This window comes from Streptopelia decaocto (genome assembly GCF_964273445.1).
Source record: "Streptopelia decaocto genome assembly, chromosome: 1".
NCBI classification, from domain to species: Eukaryota; Metazoa; Chordata; class Aves; order Columbiformes; family Columbidae; genus Streptopelia; species Streptopelia decaocto.
Genome location: NC_138663.1, coordinates 170,897,791 through 170,925,424, shown reverse-complemented (window position 1 = coordinate 170,925,424; position 27,634 = coordinate 170,897,791). Strand labels below are relative to the sequence as shown.

The 27,634-nt window shown below is 36.0% G+C and overlaps 1 protein-coding gene across 2 annotated transcripts in view; it reads right to left on the bottom strand.

Moving 5' to 3' along the window:
• The window catches only part of KLHL1 (kelch like family member 1), a gene marked incomplete at both ends in the record, with an annotated part of 209,563 nt that extends 184,555 nt beyond the window's left edge, over window positions 1-25,008 (bottom strand). For both annotated transcript variants that reach the window (XM_082060226.1, XM_082060227.1), the window contains one exon: window positions 24,494-25,008. In XM_082060226.1, the coding sequence (XP_081916352.1) occupies window positions 24,494-25,008 (515 nt within the window). The remainder of the gene's footprint in view (window positions 1-24,493) is intronic.
• Window positions 25,009-27,634: the final 2,626 nt, after the last annotated feature.

The following is a 27,634-nucleotide window of genomic DNA, read 5'->3' as shown; positions in this document are numbered from 1 at the left end:
TAAGATATTATTAATGTAAGATCCTATTAAGGAAAGCAAATACTTACTTATTTAAATTGTTGGGACTTAAACATTAAGTTTGCAGGAAGACATTTCCTGAATGAAGCCTCAGACTTCAGAAAGAGGGTAAACACAGCACTTTTCTGCTTTTTGATTTCTTTTCAGTGATGGATTTGAAAGGTATATGTAGCTAATATTAATACCAAGCAAATACTGTTTCAGAGAGAAGAAAAGTGGGTTTTACTTATTGGAATTCACAACTTTTGAGTCTGTCCAAAACACAAGAACATGTACACACAATCACAAAAATTACTTTCCTTTTTTAAAACAATTTCAAGTTCGGAAACAAAATCAGGTTGTGCAGAACAGTGTGGTATAGACTTATCCAAGTTAATATTGTTCAAGTTGCTATTAACAATTCATGTGCTTTTAAACCAAGAAACAGTGTGTAGACTGAAAAAATCATTGAATATTTGGGTGGGAATAAATATATCCTTGAAACCTGAGATTTACATCAGTCAGACCACAGTTTCCCATAGATCAACAGTCACTGCTCTCCTGGGTACACCTGCATGTGTCCATTCTCCCATAATTTTCTTTAAAGTTGTACTAGACTTCTCCAGTTAATATAATATAAAAATATTATTAAAATTTTATAGTTAAAAAAAAATAGAACTATTGTAGAGGTAACAATGTTTATCAGAATGAGGTCACACTGATACTTTAATAGTACTGCTTGGCTGGCATAAATTCATAAAATAATATCTTTCTGAGAATCAAAGCAATTGGTGTGTTATTTCCAAATATTCTACTTCATTATCTAATATAAACCAGAATTTTTCAAAATGTAATAGAAGTTATATGATTTTCACTGTTTAAGGCTGGTCTGGTAATTAAAAAGACGACAGATGCTCTCTATTAACCCTTTCCTCCCTCAGAAGTGAAAGGGAAAAGAGAAAAAAGAGGGAGACTTATGCATTGAAAAATTTAAAAAAGCTTTAATAAAACAATAACGAGAAAGGCTATAATAATATTGATACTATTACCTGTAATACTACCACTAATAACAACGGAAATAACGAAAACATACAAAACCAATATTGAGCTTTCCTGATGGTGATCAGGGAGTTGCACACCATGGTGCTGGGCACTGCCGATGCTGAAGGGCAGGCACCCGGAAATCCTGGACAGGATTTAGCAGCAGGTGGGACCCAGATTCAGGAATGCACAGATTGGGATCATAGGCAAGAGAATGGGCAGAGTCCTCCACAGATGCTGGCCATGAAAGAAGAGAACACAACCCCCACAATCCCTCAGCTTTAAACAGAGTATGACATGTATGGGATGAAATACTCCACTGGTCGATTTTTGGTCACCTGTTCTGTCCATTCCTCCCAACATGTGCGACCATTCTATGTCCTTTCATTTGTGGAACATGAGATTTATCAGTGACCTGGGTTCCTATAGGAATAAGTATAACCATGGGCCTTTCTGCATACCTTTCCTGCTGTTACCTTAGTAACCACTGTAAACATCAAGTGTTATCAATTCTAAGAGCAGACACTGACTGGAAAAAAAATGTAGTCAGAATGTTCAGTTACTTAGAAGAAATTTAACTGAAAGGAAAAATTACTGAAAGGAGAATTGGTTCTGTCCTCATTGAAAACAGGACAATAATGAATGATATAAATATTTTAAAGTATTTTCATATGTTCAATAAAACATGTTGATAATACGTACTGCACAAAACCAAACAAATTTACAATATTTTATGTATATATTTCAGTCTTTTAGAACACCACTATTTTAAAATATGAAATTGATTTTGAAATGACAGTGCTTATGTTCTATTTTGAAATGCATGAGGCTTTGTAGAGATTAATTCTTAATTCAAAACTTTACAAGGCTGTGTGAGTTTTTGCATTGAATGTAATTGTCTTTTTACCAGATATAGAAATCTGGTCTGTTACATTTATTAAGACCTTTACTATCTCTTACTCAGCACAAATAATATTAAAAAACCCTATAAAGAATAAATGAAAGCTTTCACAAATAATTCAGATATTCCTTAAATCTTTCCTAAAACAAGAAATTAAATTAAAATGTTGTCGAGGGTTAAGATTGCAGGGTAACAATAAAACCCTGGCAGATGTATTGTTAACCGCCTCTCCCCCCCCACTTCCCCCTTTTGCCCCTCCCTCTCCCCCTTTCCACTTAGAGCAGGCGATCGGGAGGGAAAGAAGGACAGAGAGAAGAGAGTTGGAAAAAATTAAAGATGTTTTACTAATGCTACTAATAAGAATAGAGAAAATAATACAAAATATACAAAACCAATCTTGAAAGTCTCAGCAACTGCAGAGCCAACACCCAAAGTCCTGGATTAGACTCTGCAGCCAACCGGAGCTGGATTCAGTCTCTCACTAGGCCTCAGTTCACAGGGACAATTAGCAAGGTCCTCTCTCAATGTCGGCCATAAGCAGGAGGGAAAAAAGGGACGAGATCCTTGTGATCTCCCACTTTTATATGAAGTATTCACGTGAATGGAATGTTATACACAGTTGGTCAGTTTCTTGGTCACTCCTTTCTCGTTACCCCTCTCGCGAGATGTCCATCCATGCTTATCAATAAGTTTGCATTCCATTGCTAGGTTTACCAAAACATGTGTCTGGTTCTCCAGGAAAATGCAGTTAATATGAAGGCTTTAGCTGACAGGCAAGATTCACTGAAAGAGAAACTTGTTTTTAACAAAACCAGGACAAATGTAGGGTCTTGATTTTTATTTAAGTGGGGTTTTTTTAAGTTCAATTTAGCTAAAATTAACATAGCAAAATCTTGATCACAGAATTCATTAGCAACTTAACTCACCATCATATTACAAGTTCTTATAATTCTTCAGTTATCACTGTGTTATACAAACACAGGCACCAAATATTAATAATCAAAGTAGTTGAACTGATCTCTTCAAAAGGGAGAATCTATTTCTCATACTAATTTCCTGCATTTGTAAGAAAAAACAGAAGCTTCCAGAAGACTCAAGAAACAATATTGTTAAATAGTAGTATCTATCAGAATTCTGGCATAAAAGCAGATTTATTTCTGTTAAGTAACTTAAAAGCCAAACAAACAAACAAATAAAGCAAAGATTAAAACAAAAAAAAAATTAGATACCCAACCAAGTCAGTAATACACACACGTATGTTCTGATTGGATGTCCTGAGCTTGGACTGTCTCCTGGACTTTGACATTTATCTTAGGAGACAGTATACTTCAGTAGATCTTTCATGTGAAGAACAACCAAATGCTGAAAACATTTAAATGGCATTTAAATTACTCCTATTTTCCTCCCTTCTGTTCTTCCTTTCCAAAAGATGCTTTGTTATGTATAAGTAACGTAAAATCATGAGGAAGCTAATACTTTCCTTTTGTAAATAAATGGTAAAAGTTCATTAGCTCAAATGAGCTTCACTGAGCATCAAATGATCTATATGTGAGATGTCACAATATCTCTTTGTACTAATGAAGGCAGAAGGCTATTTGCTAAGCTTTTAACAGTCATTACTAAACATTTGATAAGAGAAATGAAATATAACTAATTTCATAATTATGCATTTCTACAAAAAATGAATCTTTAGATTTACTTACTAAAAGACTATTTTTATCATGTCTCTCACTTTGCCTTGTATACTGACTATGATAGAAAAAAAAGCCAACCTTCCTGTTCTATTTTTTTTTTTCTTATTACGAACTGGTATTTTTTGATGCATTTAAAAAGGCTCGACAGAATCAATGTACAAAGTGAACAGCCTTTCAGTTTTATGTGTTTGGATGCCTGTTACTTTTTTTTTTTTTGAGAGAGACTCATCTGAAATAAAGATGATAACTCTAGCAAAGAACAAGAAATTGATAGCAGAAATATTGTAATAACCTACACTGAAAGAATGGATCATACCTGAAAAGAAACTGCACAAAATCATGTATTTATCAAGGTTTTAAAAATATGGAAAGTCTCATGCTTCACTCAGTTTTGGTTTGTTGGGGGTTTTTTTCATGTATTCTATCTCATTTTCTATTTACAACAGAGTTCAGCCACAGAGGAACACATGTAGGTTCTCTGACCAGATGTCTTCTTTTTACTGGAAATAAAATCTGACAAGTAGTCACAAAATGAAATTGCTAAAACAAAATGTTCTGGAATAACATATGAAATAGAAAATAATAACTTGTCTGGCTAATTTGGTATTCAACCACTAATTTTCTATGAAATACATAGCAAACTTCTAAATTGCTAGTTCTATAGTTTAAGCTATTACTTAAATCTGCTGGGGATTAGAATAAGGGACAGAAGGTATCGGTGTGACATCAGCATTAAAAAGAGCTCTAGCCATTGTCTGAATTCTATTCCAGTGTAAATGACATATAATAAAGGATATCCCTCATATACAGTTGAATTCATAAGATACATCTGGAAGTCTCAAACTGGCTTCCATGGAAGAAATCCTGCCCTTACAAGTTGTAGTTGAGTCATGTGAAGGAATCAGTAAGTATGTGAATATGATATTAGCAATTTATACTCTGTTATCCAATAAAACTTTAAATTCTCCCACCAAAGCCTCTGAAGGAACCTATCCATTTTTAAAGGAAGAGGAAGACCTTTAATGAATTAATAACTAGTTAAAGGACAGAAAAAGAATTGGAATGAATGGTCATTTTTCATAATGAAGAGACCTCTACAGAGGCATTCCTGAATAATCTGCATTGCTGGGTTTGTTGTTAATCATTTACTTTAGAAAAATGAGAATGTAAAATCTTTTATTTAAATTATTAACAATAATCAAATCTAACCTGATCAAAGAGGTATAAGAAAGATCTCACATTTCTGCAAGACTGACTAACATTTTTGAATGTTAACAAAAGTAGATTAAATTCAGTGTTCATAACTGCAGACTCAAGTAGACTGGAAAAGAATCGCCACACATGAAAAACAGTAGGCTCTAAATTGGCTGTTACCACTTAGAAGAAAACTCTGGATTCATTGTGGATAATTTTATTTTTCTTAAGAAGTTCAGTAAAACATTTGATACTCTTTCCTTATGTTAATATATGTTAGCAGCCCCTTCTTAAATTAGGTGCTGAGATCTTTATTTGGCATCAAGTTTTTGTCTTTAACTTCTCAAAAAAAGGTGATGTAATAGTGATTTAATTTTGATCCTACTTGTTTCAGAATTCACATTTTACTTTCTTAATAAAGGTCATTATCTTCTTAGAAACTTAAAATACAGGTACAATTTCTTCCTGAGAGTTTTTCAGTACCTTTATTTTGTGATAATGGAAAATTAATCTCTTTGTGTACGTATCTATGTGTGCTCTATAATGCATAATATACAAACACACTTGATTGTACTTAACAGAAACATTTCTTACAATCTTCTCTTGAATCACATGCCATAGACTTCAGATGATGCAGAGCAGATGCCTTGGTGAGCATCATATCCCTTGCCCTGTTCTCCCTGCATTGTGTATTCCTATAGTAAGTCAGGTATTGCTAATAACTTTCAACTCCGCTCCTTACAGATGTGAAATGAAAAGTCAATTTTTAATAATTTTATTTAATCAAATCTTCTGAAAGCACCCATGAAAACTTGTCTGCAATGAAATTAGAACCAGACCTTTGTAAAAGAAAAGCTAGTATGCAGAAGCTGTGCAGGGTGCCAGAAATCTGGATAACTTGCCTCCATAGAAAGCTCACAGTAAAGACTTCATGAATACCCTTAAAGATTAAGACTATTTGTGGTTGTCTGTTTTACTTGTGGGAAAACTTGGTCGTATAGTTCTTGTGGAGGCTATACTCTTTTATTTTCCAGTACAGCACAGTACATACTACAGCCATTATGTGGACTTAACAGGAGAGACTAACTTGGGTCATTTGGCATGACTAGCGATTTTATTATGTTTGCAGTTTATAAAGCAGTATTTTCATGAGGCAATGACAGCAGTACAGCCCAATGCTGTAGAATGTGAAGAAAAAGGAGAGAAAGGGTGAGAGGAAGAAAGTGGGGAAAATCATTTGGGAAGCTGTTTCCTTTGTTCTTCAAATTAATGCTTGCCACAACTTGCACAGTTAGAGGAAAGGTGACCTCTATTTCATACCGCTGTAAACCACAGAGCAACTGAGGCATGAAGAGGAAGCAAAGAGAAGACAAATCAAAACAGAACATCTCTCATTTCAGTCCTTGAAGCTATTTCTGAGCTGAGGATTGGACACGAAAACATTGGATAGCCATCAATCATACATGCGAGCTAGGAAAGATTTTATTAATACAGGACCACCAAACAGCTTTAAGCAGCCTACTTGCAGCTGGCAGAATTTGGCAAAACTGGACTACTTCATCCAACTGTGACCAAATCCTTTTGGTCTCATGGATGATTCTTCAGGTAGACTTCCTTAGAAATTTTTTTTGTTGCTGTTGTCATCATTTGTGGTTTTGGTTTTAATTTTAGTGGGACCACTGCAACCAAGCAAAATCATATAGACAGTTGGAACTAACTGAAAACTCGTTCAGTTGATATCCTTTAACACCCATGTCAAAATGGGATTTGCAAAGACTTTAATCTGAGATACATATAAATCATTTCACCCTGATCTTTTTCCTTAAGAATTCTTTCTTGAAGGTAAAGCATTTATTATACCAGTGCTTATTCCAACATGTATTTCTCCTTGAGTGATGATGTTTTTAATTGACATCAGTAACATGCATAATGAAAAAAAGAAAAAACAAAACAAAACAACACAACAACCAAAGACTTGCAAACATTTAATATGTTCTGTGCTTGGTATTATTAAAGTAACCTTTTCCAAAGGTTATAACTAACCTTTTGATGGTCTTTTTTTGTCAAAAAAACTGAAGGTTGACATTGAAGCTGGTTCTTGTAACATGAAATATTCACAAATGACTCCACTACTTTCTTCTTTGTGCTAAAGAACCCCTTTCAAAACATTCTTATTCAGCAACTATCTTCTGCTGATGTATTAAACTTTTATATCACAGTTAAAGTTTTATAAGGCTTAAGGTTATAAAATATTAAGACAAGAGTTGAGCTTGTGATAAGTTCTTTTTTAAAGAGAGCAAGTGTATCTACCAAAAATGAAAGAAATGTACATTTTTATTACATTGCTGCTTTAAAAAGATGCTTTTCTGATTATTTTTTCCCCTTGCTGTATTTATTATTGTTAAATGCATAACATTAAAAACAAACAAACAAATAACAACAACAAAACACCTTTGAGTTCCAATAAAATGAAATTGTTACAAACTTTCTTTCAAACTTTCAATTAGTTGGTCTTGATCAATCCCAAAACTTAATGAGGCACTACTGGTCGCTAGAGCTCAAATGTATTTTAGTCAAAATTAGTAGGGTAATTGTCAGTAGCTTCTCTTACCAAATGTATATTCTGCATCAGATCTGAGAATATTCTAAGAAAAAAAAAAATAATAATAAGCATCTGTAGACAATCCTGGTTTAATTCCAGACCAATAGTGTGGAGCAGAGCTCTTCACAATAATTTTTGGAGCAAAGTAAATAATCCACTCTTTCCAAGCCCAACTCCTTTCACATAACTTTTCATACCTAGATGTAAATCAAGAATATTGGATAATAAAGGACAACTAATATCTTTTATTCTTCTCTTTTATTGAATAAAGTGAAACTCTTAACATTTAAAATTTTCAGTCTTAGGATATGGGCAGATGGTAGCAAGTGAATAAGTTGACCTATCTTAAGATATTAATACTACTGTTTCTCAGCTGATATACAATAACTGTCCCTGCAAATGCTCCTAAATTGATGCAGCTATAAAGTAAAAAGAATTAAACTGCCATGACAACATTAGCAGTTCACATTCTCCATACAACTATTTTTCAGCTGTTTTGTCTTATGCTTCCTGAGATTTTTTTTTTTTTGTTAGTTAAAAAAATCATTACACTGATTTACAGTCACAAATTAAAACATTAGAGTTCTAACAAACAGCTGTGGCAGGTTAGTTTTTAACCAAGACTTGCTTGTTAATATTTAAAGACAAAACTCTTCTATATACAGGAAAAAAATCACACTGTAGTAAAATTAAACAAATATGTGAGCATCAGAACTAATGAGTCTTGATTTTTTTATATGCTTTTGTTCTTCGAGTTGAATTAGGACAAGATTTTCTGTTATCTCTTCAGAGATACATTCTATCCTTTCAGAAATCATTTTGGTGATGGTGTGTAGGCTGCCATGTTCAAATGACAGTGTTTTACAGAATTTGTATAACCATAATTATTTTGGGTACTTATCATAATTCTTTTTTTCTTTTTTTTTTTTTTTTTCCTGAGGTAATAATGAGAAAAGGTTGGGATGCAAGAGGTACAACGCAAATTATACTGAGATGGTATAAAATGTGATTTGAAGGGAAATCACACTTAAAACATGCATACACACACAAATGTTCAGTGGTTAACGTATTATGTTCATAGACTTTTATTTCATAAACTTATCTGGCCACCTTCAATTCCGTGGTGAATCTATAGCAGGTTACCAGTAGTATTGTTTGAGTACTAATAACCAAATCTCATCCAAATAGTTGAATGTCAAACACTGGCTCTTGCATAACCATTTGAAACTCTTTGGAGTGTATAATGAATTTCTGTTTTCACTTTCTAAACTAATGCACATACTTTCATCACACAGATAGAGGACTCACTTTTTGCAGCACATGCCACATCTTTGTTCAGATTAGCTATATTCCACTGCTGATTCCATTAGGTTAGCTAGGTAACTACTGGACTAGATGTCTTTCTTTAAATGAGTAAAATTAAATTGGACAAAATCTTACTTATAAACTAATACATTACTCTAAAAACAAGGGTAAAATAGCTTCATCAATGCTGACTGTCTGCATTTTTAGGAAAGAAAATTTGGCAAAATTATTAAATTCTTTTGGACCTGATAACACAATACACAAAAACAATACTAAGAAAAGTTATGGTAGTCTGAAGAGGATTACTAAAAATTTAGTAATCTTCCTCTTGCTTGCATGCCATTTCTCTTAAGTTGCCTAGTTATAATATCTAAGAATTGTTCTTTTATTTTCAGAAATTAATTTCTAATACAATGCAGACATTTTAAAAGACATCCCATTTTAAAAGGTCCTGCAGCAGGGACAATACTCAGAATGTGACAAAAAGCTTAGTAGAAGAATAATATTGGTTTTTTTCTTTTTCTTTATTAAACTTTTAACAAAAATGGTATTTCTGATATAAGACTGCTATGGTTCGCTCCCCTTTGACACTACATCTTACTGAGTACTTAGCAGTAATGGAAAATGAGGTTGAAATATTACATTTATAGTAAAGTACTAGCTTTAATATTAGACTAATTGACTATATTTGTTAAAAATGCAAGGCATACCATAAAATTTATCCATTTAAGCTGATTATTGCTATTTAAGTCCTTGGCTGTTTTCAATGGAACATCAAGTACCATGAAAGGACATACACTTTTAAACTTAATAACATATAGCTGACCCAAATAAAATAGTTTCCGAATGTTTAAAACAGTTGTCAAGAATACAATTAGTAGAAGCTGTCAGAGATTTATTTTTGAAGCTCTTGCTTGGGATTTCTGGTATGTTGTATTTTGGTTTTCCAATTACATACATGTTTCCAATGTTCTGAAACTTCCACAGTTCAGTGTGAAAATTTTCCAGACTTAAACTCTGTCTAGGAGTTTAAAAAAAGAAACCTAATATTACAGATAAATAAGTTACAGAAAAACTCACAAAAAGGCACCTAACCTTAGAAGATGTTCTGAAAATCAGCACAGCAAAGGTATGAAATATGATTTACAGAAATAGTCATTAGTAACACCTGGTTTTGAGACGTCATTTATTTTTACATTAGATTAGCTTTAGACTGAGTTTTTACTCTGAAACTTGTCTACTGTACATGACACAAGACATGTATGTTTGGTTAATCTTTTAACTTACATTTATAGACAGTTTTTGTCCCTTAGAGAAAAAAAATATCTACAAAAGTGTAAAAGGAGTCATTAAAGCTGCTGCTTACTCTGAAAGGATGCTGGAATTCAGTCTTTGACAGAAAGATTGCCTGTTATGGTAATGGTAAGGAATCTTAAATAAATTTTCACCTGCCTGTGAAGAGGAAATGTATTTTTCTGAGCTCCACCAAAGTCTCCTCCAAGTTAGTGTTTGTATGAGAAGACAAAAAGGCAATATCATTATCTGTATTTCTTCCAGTAAAAAATGGGATAAATAATGAAGAAATATGAAAAAAATTAAAATAAATACAAATTAGTGAGGCAGCTGGGGTCCATGTGGTCCAACTGGGGTCTACATGGTATGTGAATATGCTCAAGTGTGCTGAGATACAAGTTTCATTACAATGCTGCGGCCCCAAGAGAAAAGTTTGGGACATTTGAATAGAGGCAGCACTACTTCTGAAATGAGAATAGTTCATGTTTTCCCAGCTTGTCTATCTATATTCATATGCACAGAAACATACAAATGTGCATATGTTGAAATACATAGATTCTCCACCTTTTAACAAAAAAAAAAAGACATATTGATATTTTTCTGCTTAATTTAGGACACAATCATACTTCCTTCAAAACTTCTAGAAAACAATGTTATCTCCATAATACTAGTCAGAGCACCTATCATCTGCTTGTAACAGAATGCACAAACCATCTGTTGGGTGGGGTTTTTTTTCAACTGCTGTTTTCATATGCTAACATAAAAAGCAAAACAAAATAAAAATCCTGACATATTTGAGCTTCTCCTACAGCACAGTAACCATGGATGGCTCTGTTTAGACTACACAAGCAGGCAAGAGAGAAAAACAAGTCCCTGAAGAGTGAAGTTATTTGACTTCACCTTGCAAAATAACATATGCCTAGATACGCCTCTGTTGTAATGTAACAATTAGTCTGCAGGGGGAAAAAAAAAAAAAGGAAAGGAAAAGAGAAAAAAAGAGTTCTTCCCACGATCCATTCGTGATATTAATTAATCTGACTGGGTTTCAGTCTTCTATATCTTGAACTTTTTCACTTATCTTTTCAAAATGTTCTTGTGTCATGCACAGAGGAATTAATACCAGACAAAAGATTTAAGAAACATCTGTATCAATTCTTAGTCACTGAAATTTGGAAAGAAACCTTCTGATGATATTTACCCTTCAGAAGGAAGCATCTTAGAAGGGGATTCATAAGACATGGCAAATTCCTTCATTTCTTAATTACTCACTGCCTTTTTTGCTACGTAATTCCCCATCACCACTACAAAGGCAACAGGACACTTCAGACAGTAATCTCCTTGAGTAGAAAAGCATGTTTGATTCTCTGAGTTACACTCTGAATGCTGTGCACTCTCTCATGATGAAAGTATCAAGAACCCAGCACATAAAAAGACCTTATTTCAACTCTGAGCTTTAGTAATACTTGAAGCCTGTCATGAAAACAGTGTCACCTGAAGAGAAATCGACCTAACAACTTAGATGATGGTGAGACAGATGGTACTAAAGAATACTTAGTACTATTAGGAAACTATACAAAAACTATACAAAACTATTTTTAAGTCTTTATTTTAAGTCTTCATTTTGTATCTAATATACTATTTGTTTCTGGAAGCAAAAAATTTAATGATATTTTCTGCAATCTTTTTAAAATGATACAAGGAGAAATACGATATTAAATGGGCTCATTGGAGGAATATCAATGAAGATGACACAAAAAAAAGGAACACACTAAATTTCATGTATATTTCATATAATTTAAAATTTTATAGTTTGAGGAACTAAACACACAAGTTTTGATTACACACTTTAACATCATTTTTATGAGTACTATGGATTAATTTTATTTTACTATAACATTTATTTGAGGAAGGTATAGGGTTTTACATTTAAGGACTCAGACTCAAACCAGCTAGTATAATTTCTTTAAACTCTAAGATTGTTATGAGTACGTTTATATGTTAAATGCCTAATATGATGGGGATTGATTTTGGTTATGCATGATTAAGAGATTCAAAGAATGTTGTAAAAATGGGATGGTAACAAAAAAACTTTTAATCTTCACACAAAAGGCTAGGGTTTTTTTAAAACTCCTTGTCAGCATCTGTAGCCAATCTTTTCATAGAAAGATACTGACTGATAGTTTGTGAGAGATTATTTAATGCACTTTTCCTTCTTCAAGGCAAAAGGGCTGTCATGCTTAAACATGTCATGCTTGACAGACGTATGTCTAAGCTGTTCTTCAAATCCTGGATATCAAATAGTCCACACCACTCCCAGGAAATTTGTTCCTATGCATAAGTATCCATAGAATCAATTTTTTAATGATCATCTCATGTGTAATTTAAATTCTTTAGATCTTTTCCAAATTTCCTTTCATAGGAAGAGTAAATTAAGATTGCTATCAAATCTTTTTTTAAAAAAAACACACACACACAAAAACAAACAAAAAAACAAACAAAAAAAACAAAAAACCCCAACAAAAACAAACAAACAAACAAACAAACAAACAAAACAAAACACCAAAAAAACCCAACTCTTTCCTATTTTTTTTTTTTTTTGGTAAAAAATGCCAGTGATTTTTTACCTAGAAGTTCTCCAAACAATCCATACCTTTCTTGACTGTCATGGACAGTACAATAGAGCTGAGGCTCTACCAAAACTGGTCAGAGAAGATGAATTATTAAGTTGCTTTGCAGGCTATGTATCTGTTTATATATTCCTATGACTGAATTTTAGCAGCAGTGTGGCTTTTACTTGCTATTTAGTAGCTTCAAAACTTCTACAGAACTGCTACATAGGCATTTGGTCTCAATGGAGATCTCTGCTGATTATTCTTGTGACAGGATAGCAAGTTGAATTAGTCCATATTCATTTTTTCAGAGAATGTCTCTGTTTTTTCAGATTTATTATTGGCAATGTCGGTTGATGAGAAGCTTAACATGAGCGGCCAATGTGTGCTTGCAGCCCAGAAAGCCAACTATATCCTGGGCTACATCAAAAGAAGCGTAACCAGAAGGTTGAGGGAGGTGATTCTCCACCTCTGCTCTTGTGAGACTCCACCTGGAGTACTGCATTCAGGTCTGTGACCCCCAACATAAGAAGGACATGGACCTGTTGGAGTGAGTCCAAATGAGGAACACGAAGATGATCAGAGAAGTGGAACACCTCTCCTATGAAGACAGGTTGAGACAGTTGGGGTTGTTAAGCCTGGAGAAGAGAAGTCTCTAGGGAGACCTTAAAGCAGCCTTCCAGTACCCAAAGCAGGGCTAAAAGAAAGCTGGAGAGGGACTTTTTACAAGAGCATGTAGTGGTAGGACAAGGGGCAATGGCTTTGAACTGAAAGAGGATAGATTTAGATTAGATAGAAGGAAGAAATTCTTCACCATGAGGGTGGTGAGGCACTTTGAACAGGCTGCCCAGAGAAGTTGTAGATGCCCCATCCCTGGAAGTGTTCAAGGTCAGGCTGGATGTGGCTTTGAGCAACCTGGTCTAATGGAAGGTGTCCCTGCCCATGGCAGGGGGGTTAGAACTAGATGATCTTTAAAGTCCCTTCCAACCCAAACCATTCTATGAATCTGTGATTTTGTATTCTAATTCTCTCCTGTAACGTATTGATGAATCCTCTAAGAATCTTCATATTTAAGAAGGATATGCTTTACTTCATTATTTAGTCATTAGTGACTAAAATGAAAGTAATGGGCCCAAAAAAAACATATGTAGAATGCCAACTGACACAACTATTGTTTCTAATTTTGCATGTGAACAAGTCTTTCCTCTTGCATCCCTTTTATACCAGTTTTCATAAATTCCATCCTAGATGAATGGTGAACAGAAGCATTCACTTTCATCTAAATTTCAGTCCTCTCAAAAACAAATATTTTCAAATAAAAATCATTAATGTTCTAAATTAAAATAATAAGATTCAAGATATGCAAAACTCAATTCAAGAACATTAATTATAATGAAATACATTGGTGCAGGTATTATTGATTAACAAACAATTATTGAAGCTTTTTCTATTAAATATCTTCTGATATGTGATATCCTCACATCTGTCATAGGTGCCTAAAAAGATTTTTAAAACTGTTTCCACTAACTGAAAATATTAAGAATTGTTTATTGCATATTCTTTACTTCTCTCTCCCCTTGTTTCTCCTTTCTCCTTCCTTGTTTAGAATCTTTTATATTTTGAAGTTGTGTTTACTATTGCTACTTTAGGGTTTTTTTTTTCATTTATTTCAGAGTTTTTTTGTTCTGAGCTTCAGATAATTGATATAAAAAGTAGGTTGCAATTGTGGATAAATTAATAATAAAAATTAGACAAAACAACTGACAAGCAAAAATTCAACTTGCATAAAAAAGCCAGCAGACCTTACACATGGAAGGTGCATATTTAGCATGATGACTAGTACTATAAAATTCTGTGATAAATTATGTCATCAAAAATAATCTTTCAGACATTCACAAATTATCGTATTTCAATTGAGAGCATAAAAATATAACAGTGTGTGTGGAGATTATTAATGAATGGATGTATGCTAATATTATTATAGATTTCAATTTATAAGTAGAGGAATCACAAGGAATTTAAGAAAAAGTGGTAAACCAGGTTGGCCTGAAGGCCTGGATTAGTGACACACCTAATCAGTCTAAAACATAAAAAGAACCTGCAGCTCCATAGGCAGCCAGAAATCTATCTAAAGAGTATCTGAAGTTAAAGTGCCACATATTCTTGCAAATACAGATGCAGTGGTCTTTTTTGCATGTTTTGTCCATACTTGAAGAAGAAATATAACACAATTTCTATGCCCTTAAAGATCTTCTTCATCACTAAACTATAAGACATTCTGAGAGGAGACAGTTTCAACAAAACCACTCAGTACAACAAACCTACGCATTAGGTATGCATCCTTTATCTTCTCTCTTTACATATTTCTACATGCTATATATAAGTATGAATCATTTACACACTTGAAGAATCACTACAAAGAATTAGGAGTAAAAATAGGATTTAGTCCTAGGACTATATTCAGCAAAGAGAGTATGAGTATGTGATTATACCTATTCAGATCAAAGGATCTTTGATTTGATTTGGTTTTGGGTTCCTCTTTGAGCTTTGGACAAAGCAACTCTACAATAGTAGCAATAAAGATACCATACAGTCAAAGCAATGTTGTTTGATGCATATGGTTAGACATGGAAGAAGGATAAAAGCAGATGACAGGCAAATCCAAGTGTTATAAAAGGTTGAACATTTTAATGTTGATAAGACATAGTAAAACAGAAAACTTGGCCAATGCATTTTGCAAAAGAATGAATGGCATGTGATGCATTCCACGCAGTGAACCCAGCCATTCATTAGACAATAAAAAAAAAACTTAAGACTGGAGAATCAATTCCATGTGATAAAGATTATCGGTTTAAATTCAAGAAATAATTTTAAATGGGCTTTTGAAAAAAACATTTCCATCTTTAATACTTATGTTGAGATAATGGCAAATGCTGAAACAATGCCAAAGACCAAAAGAAAACAACTCTTATTTTCAGTCAGATCTAATTTTAAATGTTTAATTTCTAATGTTCAGTTTAATTTTAACAAGCTGAAGCAAATATTGCCAAACCGTAGAATACATACCACGTTGAACTGTCTTAATTCTATCTGCACATTTCTGTTGGTTTCTTTCTGAGAATCATATACTCACACTCATCCTTTATTTTCCATTTTATTTCATTAATTAAAGTCAATATTTTTCATGTGAAAAACATAATTAGCATGAACTCCTGTAAATTTATACCCTTAGTCTGGAGTAAAAGCAGCTTCTATATAGACACAAGCCTAGGATATGTGCCTTCTGACTTCTGTAAGTTACCCCTAGGACTTACCATAAATCTTTTACTTTAAAGCCTCCAGACACATCTATCCAGGTGGGTCAAGTAAAATAGACCAAATTCCACATGAAATAGTGAAAACAGAAATATAGAGATGAGATGTGCCTAAGTGAGTGAAAAGATGGGATCCTAACTGCTAGAAAAGGTATATGTGACACAACCAAAACATGGCAGGGAGATATGCAGTAAAGGACTGAGGAGTGAAGAAATAGGAGGTGCTATTAGCAATGCAGCATGGAAAACCAGGCTCCACATGACAATGACCTATGTTGCTCTGAATATATATCTTTATGGCTATATAACTCTAACACTGTCTAAACTCACAGTAATCCTCAGCATTGCTAGTACAAATACACAAAACTTAAGGTGGAAATAGGACATATGGAATTATATACGTTACAGATAACATGGTATTTCTTGTAGTAATAAAATAAATGAAAACCACAGGCAAAACCAACCTGATTACATTGAAAATATGTATTGAAATTTTCAGATAAATCTTAACATGAATTTTGGAGAAATTTACATTGTTTATTATGGAGTAAAATGCTTTCTTTTCTTATTTACTAATAAATTAGTGTTGTAAAAGTGTACATGATTATAATGTTCTAATATGTTATTACAGTTAAAATTAACATTTTTTAAATATTTTGAAATGATCAAAAATATTATTAGAAAAATATCTAAACAAAATTTCAATCTTAAGTAAAAGTTACAAAAAATCATAACATTTTAATATTTTGGATCTGTACTTGTCTTAAATTATTGGTAAGCTATGATTCTTTAAAATAAAAATCAGAAAATATAGGCACAACTGAAATTATATTTTGGGCAAAGTTTAGGTTTGGGCATGTTGGTGGTTTTTTTCAGTATTATTTGGGATGACTGCATTGTTACTTACCTTTCTGTGAAAGCTCCAGCAGTTCTCAACTTTTTAAATGATAGATTTCCTCTCAGAAACTTTCAATGGCATACATCAAGCTACATCCCTAGTGCAAATAGCTTATTTTAGGTCATCAATAGTGTATTCTTAAAAAAAAATTTCAAACAATACTGGGAAATTCGTATATGAGGAAATTCTACAAAAACACCACAGCATAATATTTAAGGAGCAGTTTTCACCTAAAAAAATGCAACTTTGAGATATAAAAGGAAAGAGCAATCTCTTAAGCTGCTTGCAATAAGGCATAAAAAATGTGTCACAAGGATAAGAAGTAGCTTTTAGAAAGCAATGATCACGTGCTAAGAATATGTTAACCTATATGTAGTAGCACTGTCCTTATGAATTTAGCACAGATTTCAACAATATGCCCTAATTTTTTCCCATGTATACTATTTAAGTGAACTTCACTGCTCACAAAAATAGCATGAGGGAAACAACTATAATTAATTTATTAATAACTGTTCAAGAATTCAAAGATTGAAAGTATATGTATATACATAAATATATAATGCATGCATATGTATATGTATTCTACATATGTATGTATTATGTTGTTTATACAGAGAGAGAAATGCAGTTAATACAGATTTAGATGTCTGTGTGTAAATATAGACCTATATATGTCCATACTATTATTATTACAAAGTTGTTTTAATCAGAGGGAAAAAAAAAAAAAAAAAATGTTAAGGTCATCAGTATTTCCGGAGACTTACCTATAAAGATTCAGCATCAATTAGACTTCCCAGAGATAGCTGCTCTTCCCTGTACATGCTTTCTCTCTTACTATGGAAAGGTTGAGCAGCTTTTCTTTTTTAGAACGCTGTTTGATGTTACCCTTAAGACAACCACAGTTTCAGACGTATTTTAGTGATTTAGCTACTCTCTGTGCAGCAGATATTTCCATTGCCAATTCTTTCCTTCATGTTGAATCTTTTGGAAATATTCTGGCAAAACAGTGCAAGCATTTCTGAAAATAAGTCTGGAGGAAAAAAATGTTGTTTTACCCAATGTTTAAAGTACATGGATAACAGCAAGAAAAATAACTGTCAAGTCTTGCTTTCTAGAGGGTTTAGTGGACCCATGCTTCAGAAAAGCACCCTTACCTTTATTGGGATTGGAGTTATGCTCTTTATTAATACTATGAAAACCTACCAAGATTTAATTAATTCTGTCTGTCCTTTTAGAACAGTTTGAATTTGCAATGTAGCCTTCAAATTATGTTCATTTTGTCAAATTTAATTGAACATTAAACAATTAAATTGGACATTTACATCTGAACTAGCCACTTTAGACTCCTGTTACACTCAATGAAGAGAAATAGGTGTGTCTGGAAGACAATTCACCTTATTCTAAAATGTGCACCTAAGAAAGAGATAAGATAAATCTCCATCACTGACAGAGTGAATTACTCAAACTTAGGTGTCTTACTGACCCATTAAACATAGCAAATGGTACCATTAACTTGGCAGCAGTGAGGAAACAGGTCAGAGGAACACAGTAAAACTGGGAGCTGGGGAGAAAACATACGAATGGGAATGCTATTAGGATTCCATTAAAACTGACAAAGAAGCTGGAGGAAGGTGTAAAGGACACTGAAATTCGAACATTGGGAAATAATGGCAGAGAAACAGAAGAATGAGAAGTCTGATAAGATGTTAAGAACTGGGGGATAATTGGACTTGATTTGTGAAACTACCTAGGAAAAGATACAGGAAAGAATGGACAGTTCTGCATTAAAGTAAGTAACCTGGTGAGTAAACCAAGGAGGCAGATTGCAAGAGAAGCCAGTAAAATCAAGTAACACTGTCTGAATAAGGAGCCTAGAATTTGAATAAGGCAGCCAGGAATTGTTTGAGACTGTGGAAAGGAGAACAAAGCTAGGATAAGATCCAGGAGGAGAATACAAAATTAAGTAAAAAATAGTTTAAAGAGTATGAAACAAAATGAAGTTTGGGAGCATCAAGAATTACAATGTGTGAGTCTGTGCTTGCCACTGGGACCTCAAACGTAGCGGAAGACTCTGAAGACTTGGTATCCCTTTAGCTGTCACACTTCCCAAACTTTCTGCAGAGAGAGTATACAATCACTTCCTTTTGCTCTCCGTTTTTTATCAGTGCAAGTGGCAGCGATTTATACAGTGAATCCTCGTTTCAGTCCTGCATCCTAGTGGTGGACAAAAGAAATGACAGCACATGAAGTGACGTGTGTTCTGCTTCCTTTGTTAAGAAACAAAACTGCTAAACAATCAACATTAGAAATGCTGTTCTGAAAGTAGTAAAGCCAAAGCCTGCACAATTAGGAAATTCAGGAATTAGATTTTCTTTGTAAATTTAATTGAATTCCATCTATGTATACATACAGTCTTTAGCTATATGATCGTGTACTATTTTTATCACCAGATTCTTTTGCATTTCATGCACACAGCATACATCCTCTGAGAGTGAATTAGAACTTTGGAGGAGAAAGGTCTGCGGTCTGTGTTGTGTAAGAGCTCTGCCTCTTTTCTTGTGAAAGGCAAAAGTATAAGTAAAAAAGCATAAAAATTATATAACCATTTTTAAATGTTTCATAATCAACTTGAAAAGGCGGCTCACGGTAAAGACAAATGAATTATTCTCTTCGGATTCCATAACCTAGAAATGCAGAGTTGTGTGATCTGTATTCCACCCCTAGCATTAAATTACATTCTTAACACAGCAGTCTATATGAGATAGCCAGGTCAATGGAAAATGTAAGCAGACATAAATCTGGCATCTATACTATCGAATTCTAGGATCTGGCTATCATAGTAGTACCCACAGTTCATGTTTTGATATCTAAACAGTACCAAGAGCATAGCACCTCAGAAAGGCCATAGCCATGTTCAGTTGAGAAAATACTTCAAGGTGTGAGAGTTCACAAGGTAGACTAGGGAAGGTGTCTTGATTCTCCTCTGTTTGCCACCTCCGGTATTGAGGTCAAAGCTGTAAGCCAGAAACTCCATTTACTTAGAAACCAGAATCCTCTCCAGACTAGACACATATACAGCTGTAAATCAAGCACTTAAACTGTAAATTTTGATATAAATTTTATCTACATTTTCTAAAATGCTCAAAATATTTTCTCATTAAATTAGAAAACTGCACTGAAATTCTTGTTCTTCCTGATGGATTTCAAACTCTTAACTTTCTACACCTTTCTTACCATTGGTAAGAGAAAAGGAGGAAGACTTTTAAGTGAGAAAGACTAAAGGGCAAAAGCATCAAAATACAAGATTTGACAGGTCAAAATGGAAAAACACAATAGAAATGCTTATCCAACAGTTTTGATTCTATAGCCTAAAACATACATTTTTATGTTCCTGATCCAACCCTGATCATTACTATTATTTCTTGTCAAATAATGATTTGAGTAAGTTAAATAAACATTTTTGAGCATAGAGTCTTGTAAACCAAATTGCTTAGTTAATGTTGGGATTACAAAATCATGTTCTCACTTTTTAGCCTTTTGGATTCACATTAATTCTGGGTTTTTTTGTTTGTTTGTTTTTTGTTTGTTTTTTATTTCCCAGTGACAAATTCAACAGAAACAGAAGAAAATGCTTTTTCCTCATTAATTTTTCCAGTGAAACAAGATATGATTATGAAACTCTGCTATGTGAGGAAGGGACAGAACTCAGCCCTTTCACTTCTTGCTTTACAGTACACTATTATACAGTATCTAATAGAGGGAGGACTTGCTACCTTCTTTCAGAAGCTGTATTTTCAAAAACTTGTGTTCTGCCAGTGCTTGTTTTATATGGGTTAGGCATATCTACCATATCCTTCCTGGAGATGTCTCTTAAACAAAACATTAATTGAATCTTGTGTTCATCATTCCTCTTGCACACAGGCAGAGGAGTCTGGGACTGGTTTGAGGAATGGCTCACCATTTACGGGTGTACCTGAGAACACAGAAAGTGGTAGGAGCAAAACACTACATGCTCTGAAACCAGCAATTCAACTCTCTTTTGCTTTATCACACTCTGTTTTGCTCCTCCATTGTAAAACAGGGTGGTTATAAGGCTAAACACATGAACAGTTTGTGAGGCATGTACCGAGTATAGTGGTGAACCATGCTGAGGGCTCCTGAGTAATCACATCTTCACAGGATTTGGCCAGTGTAAAGCAAGCAAAGCATGCTACCATTCACTGAGGAAGGAGGAAAGAAGATACTGACTCTGCTTATTAAGTAAATATCATTCGTGTTGAGGGTTGATTAATGTCACACAAAGAAAGCTATCATGATTATGCAAAAACAACATTATGAAGTCATAGGAGCTGTTGGCTATACAGGAAATCTTAGCACTGGTATTTTCGAACTGTTTTGTGGTCAATTTCTAAATCTTAATTGCAAATTCATTATATAGAAACTTTTTTCTAACAACTTTTTCTTACATAATTAAGATCAAAATAGAACCTATGTTTAAAACTCTACTGCAGTTACTGCCAAATTTGACACACAAACCCTAAAACAATTTGTTATGCAAGTTGTCAAGCAAAAAATTTCAAGCAATCGGATAGTATTTCAACACTAGTTGGTCACTGCAAAACACTTTTCTGTTTTTACAAATATGGAATGTAGAAGAATTATGTCAGTACTTTATATCACACCTCTAGTCTAACTCTTCAGTCTTAATGCTAATGGGACTATACACGTAATCTTATTTACATTTATGTACACCTGTACAATAAATATGAGAGGATGTTCTTTAGAGGTATACAAAACGAAATTAACAAAGTAGAATACACTTGTTATTACCCAACCATCCTCTCTCATTAAATAAATTCCATAGTATCTAACAGAATATGAAAAGTCAAATTATGAATTCAAGTTCATTCAGCTAAATGTTTAACTTAGACGTGAAAACAGAGTAACTACAAATCCACAAATAGCCAAAACCAGGAATTATACACAGGTGATAGGCTGAAAAAGGAATCTAGTACAGGATGAATGTATCAAGCAGATAGGAGCAACCAGAAAACAAACAAACAAAGCCCACGTCTTTTGGGGATAAAAGGATTCCAAGCAGAAGCCAAGGGAACAAAAAAAAAAAAGTGTAATTTCCACTTGTACATACATATTAATAGTAGAAATAACAAATTTATTAATGCCAAGTATAAAAACAAAGCTGCCTTGTTGACTTGCTTCTCATATTATGTCCTACTGCTGGGTTACTAGCTAATACTGCCCAGAGATCTCCTGTTCACAGCACCTGAAATATTGTGAAAGCGGTCTGTATTGGGACATATCCAAATCTTGAATTCTCATCATTTTCACAAAACAAAATATTAGTTTTCTGAATAATCCTAAACTATTAAAGTAGTTGCTAAATACGTACAGGATAAAATATTAAGGAGATCCAGGAGTTAAAAATTTTACACTCCCTGTACCAAATATCCATGTGTATGCATAAAGGCTTGGTGGAAGTTCCACGTATTTGTCTGTTTATGTATTTGGTAGTATCTGTCGTTCCAGACTGAATGGTAGTTTACATATCCTATAGCAATAATAAAGAAGTAGGCACTGTTCACAAAAAGATTAATTTCTACAGAAGTAGTGAGACATAACTTGTCAGGGCATTCATAAGAAGATTGTTGGACCACAGAGCTTTCAAGTACAGCACTGCCATTTTTGAAGCACTTGACCATCTCTTGCCATAGCATTCAAAATTCATACACGTGAATGAAAGATGGAAAAAAGAGAAAGTATCAGACTCTAAAACTATCTTAAGCATTTTCATATCTCAAAAGATGGCTTTTTCATTAATAATAAAATGCTATCTCCCTGCCTTCTGAACAAATTTCAGCATATGGCTTCAACTAGACTATGAGCTGCTGATGACTATATGTGTTGTTCCAGTAGCAATGAATAAAGAATGTGGAATAAATGGATTATAAAAATCCAAAATCAGTAAGGAGAAATCAGATCTCTATTGTCACAGAGTACATATGTGATGAGGGAGTTAATTTTAGCAAGTCAGGTCTTATGGACAAATTAAGTCGTGCCATTAAAATTCAGTAAGCTTCTGTCAGTATGGAGATCTCTGAAGATTCTAAGATTAGTGACACACCTAATATAAAATCTATATGAGATTATATATATATACTGGTTCAGAAACCTTGAAGAGATTATTTCTTTTCTTATTTTACCTGTCCTTATAGTGTATCTCAATAAAATTTTGTATTGAATCCTATGTTAAGCATCTTCTTTTTGAAATTAATAACTTCTAACGTTCATTGAAACTTCAGAATTGCTGACACTTCTTTAAAAACATACGCTAAATCATTCATCAGTTATTCCACATTTGTTTAAATGGTGTAGCACCTATGAAATGAACTGTACTAATTGACAAAACAATTAAGAGTTTTAAGAAGATAATGTATGCTTTAGACCTCTATGGAAAGGCTTAACATACTCAAGAGTTATATGTACCTGTATGTATAGATAATATACTATTGCAAACAAATGCACAGGGCTATCTTTTTACCTAACAAAATATTTAATACCATATGCTTTACTTTCATTATGAAGAACACAAGGTATTCTTTTCTGTTTAGAAATAGAATTATACATTTCCTCCCATAGAAAAAGTAATACATGACAAGGGAAATTATTTTTTTTTTTTTTAACCATAGGGAGGCAGGGGTAAGCAGAGTTAAAGCAATGAAATATCCTCAGGATTATCTGCATCACTGTATTTCTGGAAGCTCTGTGTTAGCTGCATTTCCCTCTTGTAATGATTTCAATTTATGTTTGGGCTGCAGGAGAGCAGGGGTGGGGGGCAGGGATTGAGAAAGAAAAGCGATTCAACATGAAATGAAGTTTCATATGAATCACAAGCACCTGGATGTGTCTTTCTTAAATCTTCTCAGGTGTCACTCAGTTCATGACTCATAAATTCTTGTTTTTCTTTGATATATGCTGTGACAAGATTTAGTAGCCGAGTTCCAGGAAAGCAGGCGTTTTAACTTTTGAGCTTTCTCCTGGCATCCCAACACTCCGAACACCACATCCGCTAGCATTTTAATGAACTTCTGAGAAAGTTGTGTGGCGACGATCCCCAGCGCGGAGCGCCAGCTTTGAGAGGTGCTCCGTGGGCAGCGCAGGGCAGGGCAGGGCAGGGCAGGGGTGGGGGCACGGATAAAGGCAGCACAGAGATAAGGGCAGGGCGGTACAGGGCAGGACAGGGGTAGGGACAAGCCAAGGGCAAGGCAGGACGGGGCATAACAGGGGTAGGGGCGGAGCAGGGACAGGGCAGGACACGACACGACACGACACGACACGACACCGCTGTACCCCGACCCTGAGGCTTCCCAGTCTCACCCGGGACCCTCGGGCAGACCTCCCTGGCCGCCCTACCCTCACAGCGGGGCGCCCCTCCGCCCCCAAACTCTGCCATTTCAAACGGAGGAGCTCTCCTGATCCCAGGCCCCACTATCCTCCCGCACACTTGCCCATCTGCGTTCCCACTCCCGTCACTGCCTCCCGTGGCCGTGGGGGAAGGACCTCCCAGCGCTTTTCCCCGGCCCGCGGACGCGGCGGAGGTTGCGCCGGGGCCGCCGCGCTTCCCTACCTGTGCCCGTTTCCGTCACCTGTTGCCCGGCTGCCTCCATCCGCGCAGCCCCCCGGCGCCTCCTCCCGCTCCGGCGGCGCCAGGGGCTTTTCGGGCTCCCGTGCCACCTCCATCCCGCCGGGCACCGCCTCCGCCTCCTCCTCCTCCTCCAGAGACTCCACGTAGAAAACGGTGCGGGGCGGCGGCGGCCCCGGCCCGTGCCCGTGCCCGTGCCCCAGCCCGTGTCCCCCGCCCGGCCGGCCGCCGGTAGGCAGCAGCGTCCCGTTGGGCAGGCTGGCCGTGGTGGCGGCCGAGGAGGAGGCAGAGGAGGCGGATTTCTTCCAGAAGACGCTGTTGCCTCTCTCCTGGCTCTTCAGCAGCCGGCTCTGGCTGGGCCCCCAGTGCTCGAAGCTGCTGTCGGGCGGCAGGCAGCCGCCCCCCGCCGGGCCGCCCGCCGGCGAGGGGTGGCTGAACAGTTTCCAGCGGAGGCGCAGGATGTGCTTCACGTCGAAGTCTTTCCTGCCGGAGCCGGACATGGTGCCGCGGCGGGCGGGGAACGGGCGCGGGCTGAGGCGGGACTCACGGCGACCAGGCAGGGCCGGGCGGCGGCGGCAGCGGCAGCGCGGGGCGGCCCCGCTCTCGGCAGCGGCGGCGGCGGCTCCTCCGGGCAGCGCTGCGCCTGCAGGACGAGGGCTGGTAGCCGCCAGGAGGAGGGAGGTGCACGCACACACCAGTGCAGGATAGAGGGAGGATGGATGGATGGAGGGATGCTCAGCGCCGAGAGGAGCTAGAGACACCCGGCAGGAAAGAGAAAGAGGGAGAGATGCCCAGAGCTGACGAGAATTGCACGGTGATCAGTGGAAAGGGGAGGAGAGAGAGGCAGAAATGAGAGACACCTCTCAGGGGAGACAGGCACTTGCGAGGGAAGAGCGGGTGAGGGATGCTGCGAAGACGCGCTAATCTGATTAACGGGGGAGCTAGCGGAGCTACAGTCTAGAGAGGACCGGCGGCGGCAGCAGCCACATTGCGAGGCAGGTGGCTCTTCTTCAGTCTCTCAGAGCTCCGTGACCGAGTGCAGCCGGAGAGGGAAAAGTCACCTGGAAGCTTATCTCCACCTCCCTCCTTCCCATCCCATTTCTCAGGGGAGTCCCATGCCTGCAGTTACCTGGGATGGCAAAGCCTGAGAGCTGGCACGGATAGAAATAGGGGCTCCTTTATATACACTGTACGTAAGAGAAAAAAAAAAAAAATCACGCCTGTGAGGCTGTCAAGGTCCTCACTGTACAATTTTCTATCTATCTCAGTGCCTCTCACCAAGCCGCCCCCTCCCCTGCATGTGACGCAGATGTTCTCTGGGGCTGTCAGTGTGAAGAGATGTAAAAAAAAGATGCTTCAGTCTTCTTCATACAAGTAAGTCGGCAGGTCACTAACTGTTCCTCATAGCCTCCTACTCCCCTTTCTCCAGTGCCAGTCTTCTCACCTTGGTATTTTGGTTCTGAGACTATGTAATGCTGGGAGCAAAATAAAGAGACACAGGAAATGCAGCAGCAGCAGTAAATACAAGAGCGTGAACTATAAGGGTACAAACTTAATAGACTGCATGCAGACTGGATGAGGTTACAGGTTAACGATTTATTCTGCAGGCTCCATTCATTAGCCTGTTGGCTCAGTGTTGCTGTACCAGTAGAAAACATTGGATAGAGGGACAGTGTGTCAAACAGAAATAGCACCACACATCTGCTTCTTACCTTTTATATCTGCTCTTAATGCAGTCTGACAGTGCTAAACCCAAGGGAAGTTCCTTCACAACAGAGAGATATGCTTAGGAACATCTGCCCACTTGGGAGGGGTGTCATGAAGTACACCGTGCACCTGGGACATAATTACAGAATTAAAAGATTCATGGTGAAATGTAGGAGAGAGAGAGGGGAAAAAATGCACTGCATATGATCACCTGCTAGCTCATAAATCCCCATGCATGAGAAGTTGCTGGCAATAAGATGATATACAGAATGCCTGCAATTCACCTGTACCTTAGAAAAAAGTGGTTTAGAATATTTATCCTTAGGAAAATGATGAAAAAGATTGTATTTTCCCCTAGGTTCTCTTTGCATTGACCAGCTTTACCCATACACTTGTGAGCTATTAAAAGTTTGTTATATTCAGGAAGTAAAACTGAAGGAATTCTTTCCTGCAAGCTGGAATGTTTTAACTCCTCATCATAAAACACTATGGCTTGGAAATTCCTCCAGAGAAACACAAAAGTCAAAGATTAATTCACAATTTTATTACTTTTTTATTTAGTTGATCACTGAAGTATATTACTGTTTTATTTAGTTTATCACAGAAGTAGTGCTTCTGGGTACAAACACATATTAGGTTTTGTGGTTTAATGTTGATAAAGTTCTGGATTTAACAGAACAAGAATTTCAGATACAAAAGTTCTACTTTCAAGGGAAGAAAAATTGCCACCATGCATTTTAAATATTGATGTATGCCACAACAGTTGGACTGCAAACTCTCTAGTGTCTTGACTTTGCCCTCAGTATTCAGTGATAAAAAAAGACAAAAAACATTCTAAAGCAAATAGAAGAGACAGTTCATTTTTATCCAGGATCTGCTCTGAGCAAATATGTGCTGCTCGGGAGAGTGGTGGGAAAAGAAGCCTAAAAGTCATCTTCTGGAAAAGGAAAGATGAAACTTTCATCATTTCAGAGACTTTAGAAATGCATTTCTTAGGAGATGTGAAACCATCTATAGTGTATCCTGGTTACTTAGTGTCTAGTTACAAGCTCTAAAAGTTGTGGATATATACATATGAAATAGCTTTAATCAATGAATACATAGATAGAGAGTGTGCTACCTGTTCTGTATTTGCTGATAAGGAAAATTCAGAAATATGTGGATTTGGGGAGAATTACGTCGTTTCCGCTCCATGTTATAAATCTTAAATATCTTACAATCTGCATTAATATTTTAGTTGATCATTTGATGTGAACAGCTGATAGGTTAGATTTTCTAACTTTACTTCAGTTACATAGATAAATATAAATGATAATACATTCCAACAAAATAGATTTTCTAAATATGATTCAGAGGTCATTCAGTGAACATATTACAGTATCACCGAAGAAAATGATTCAGGTTTTTTTATCAGCTTTC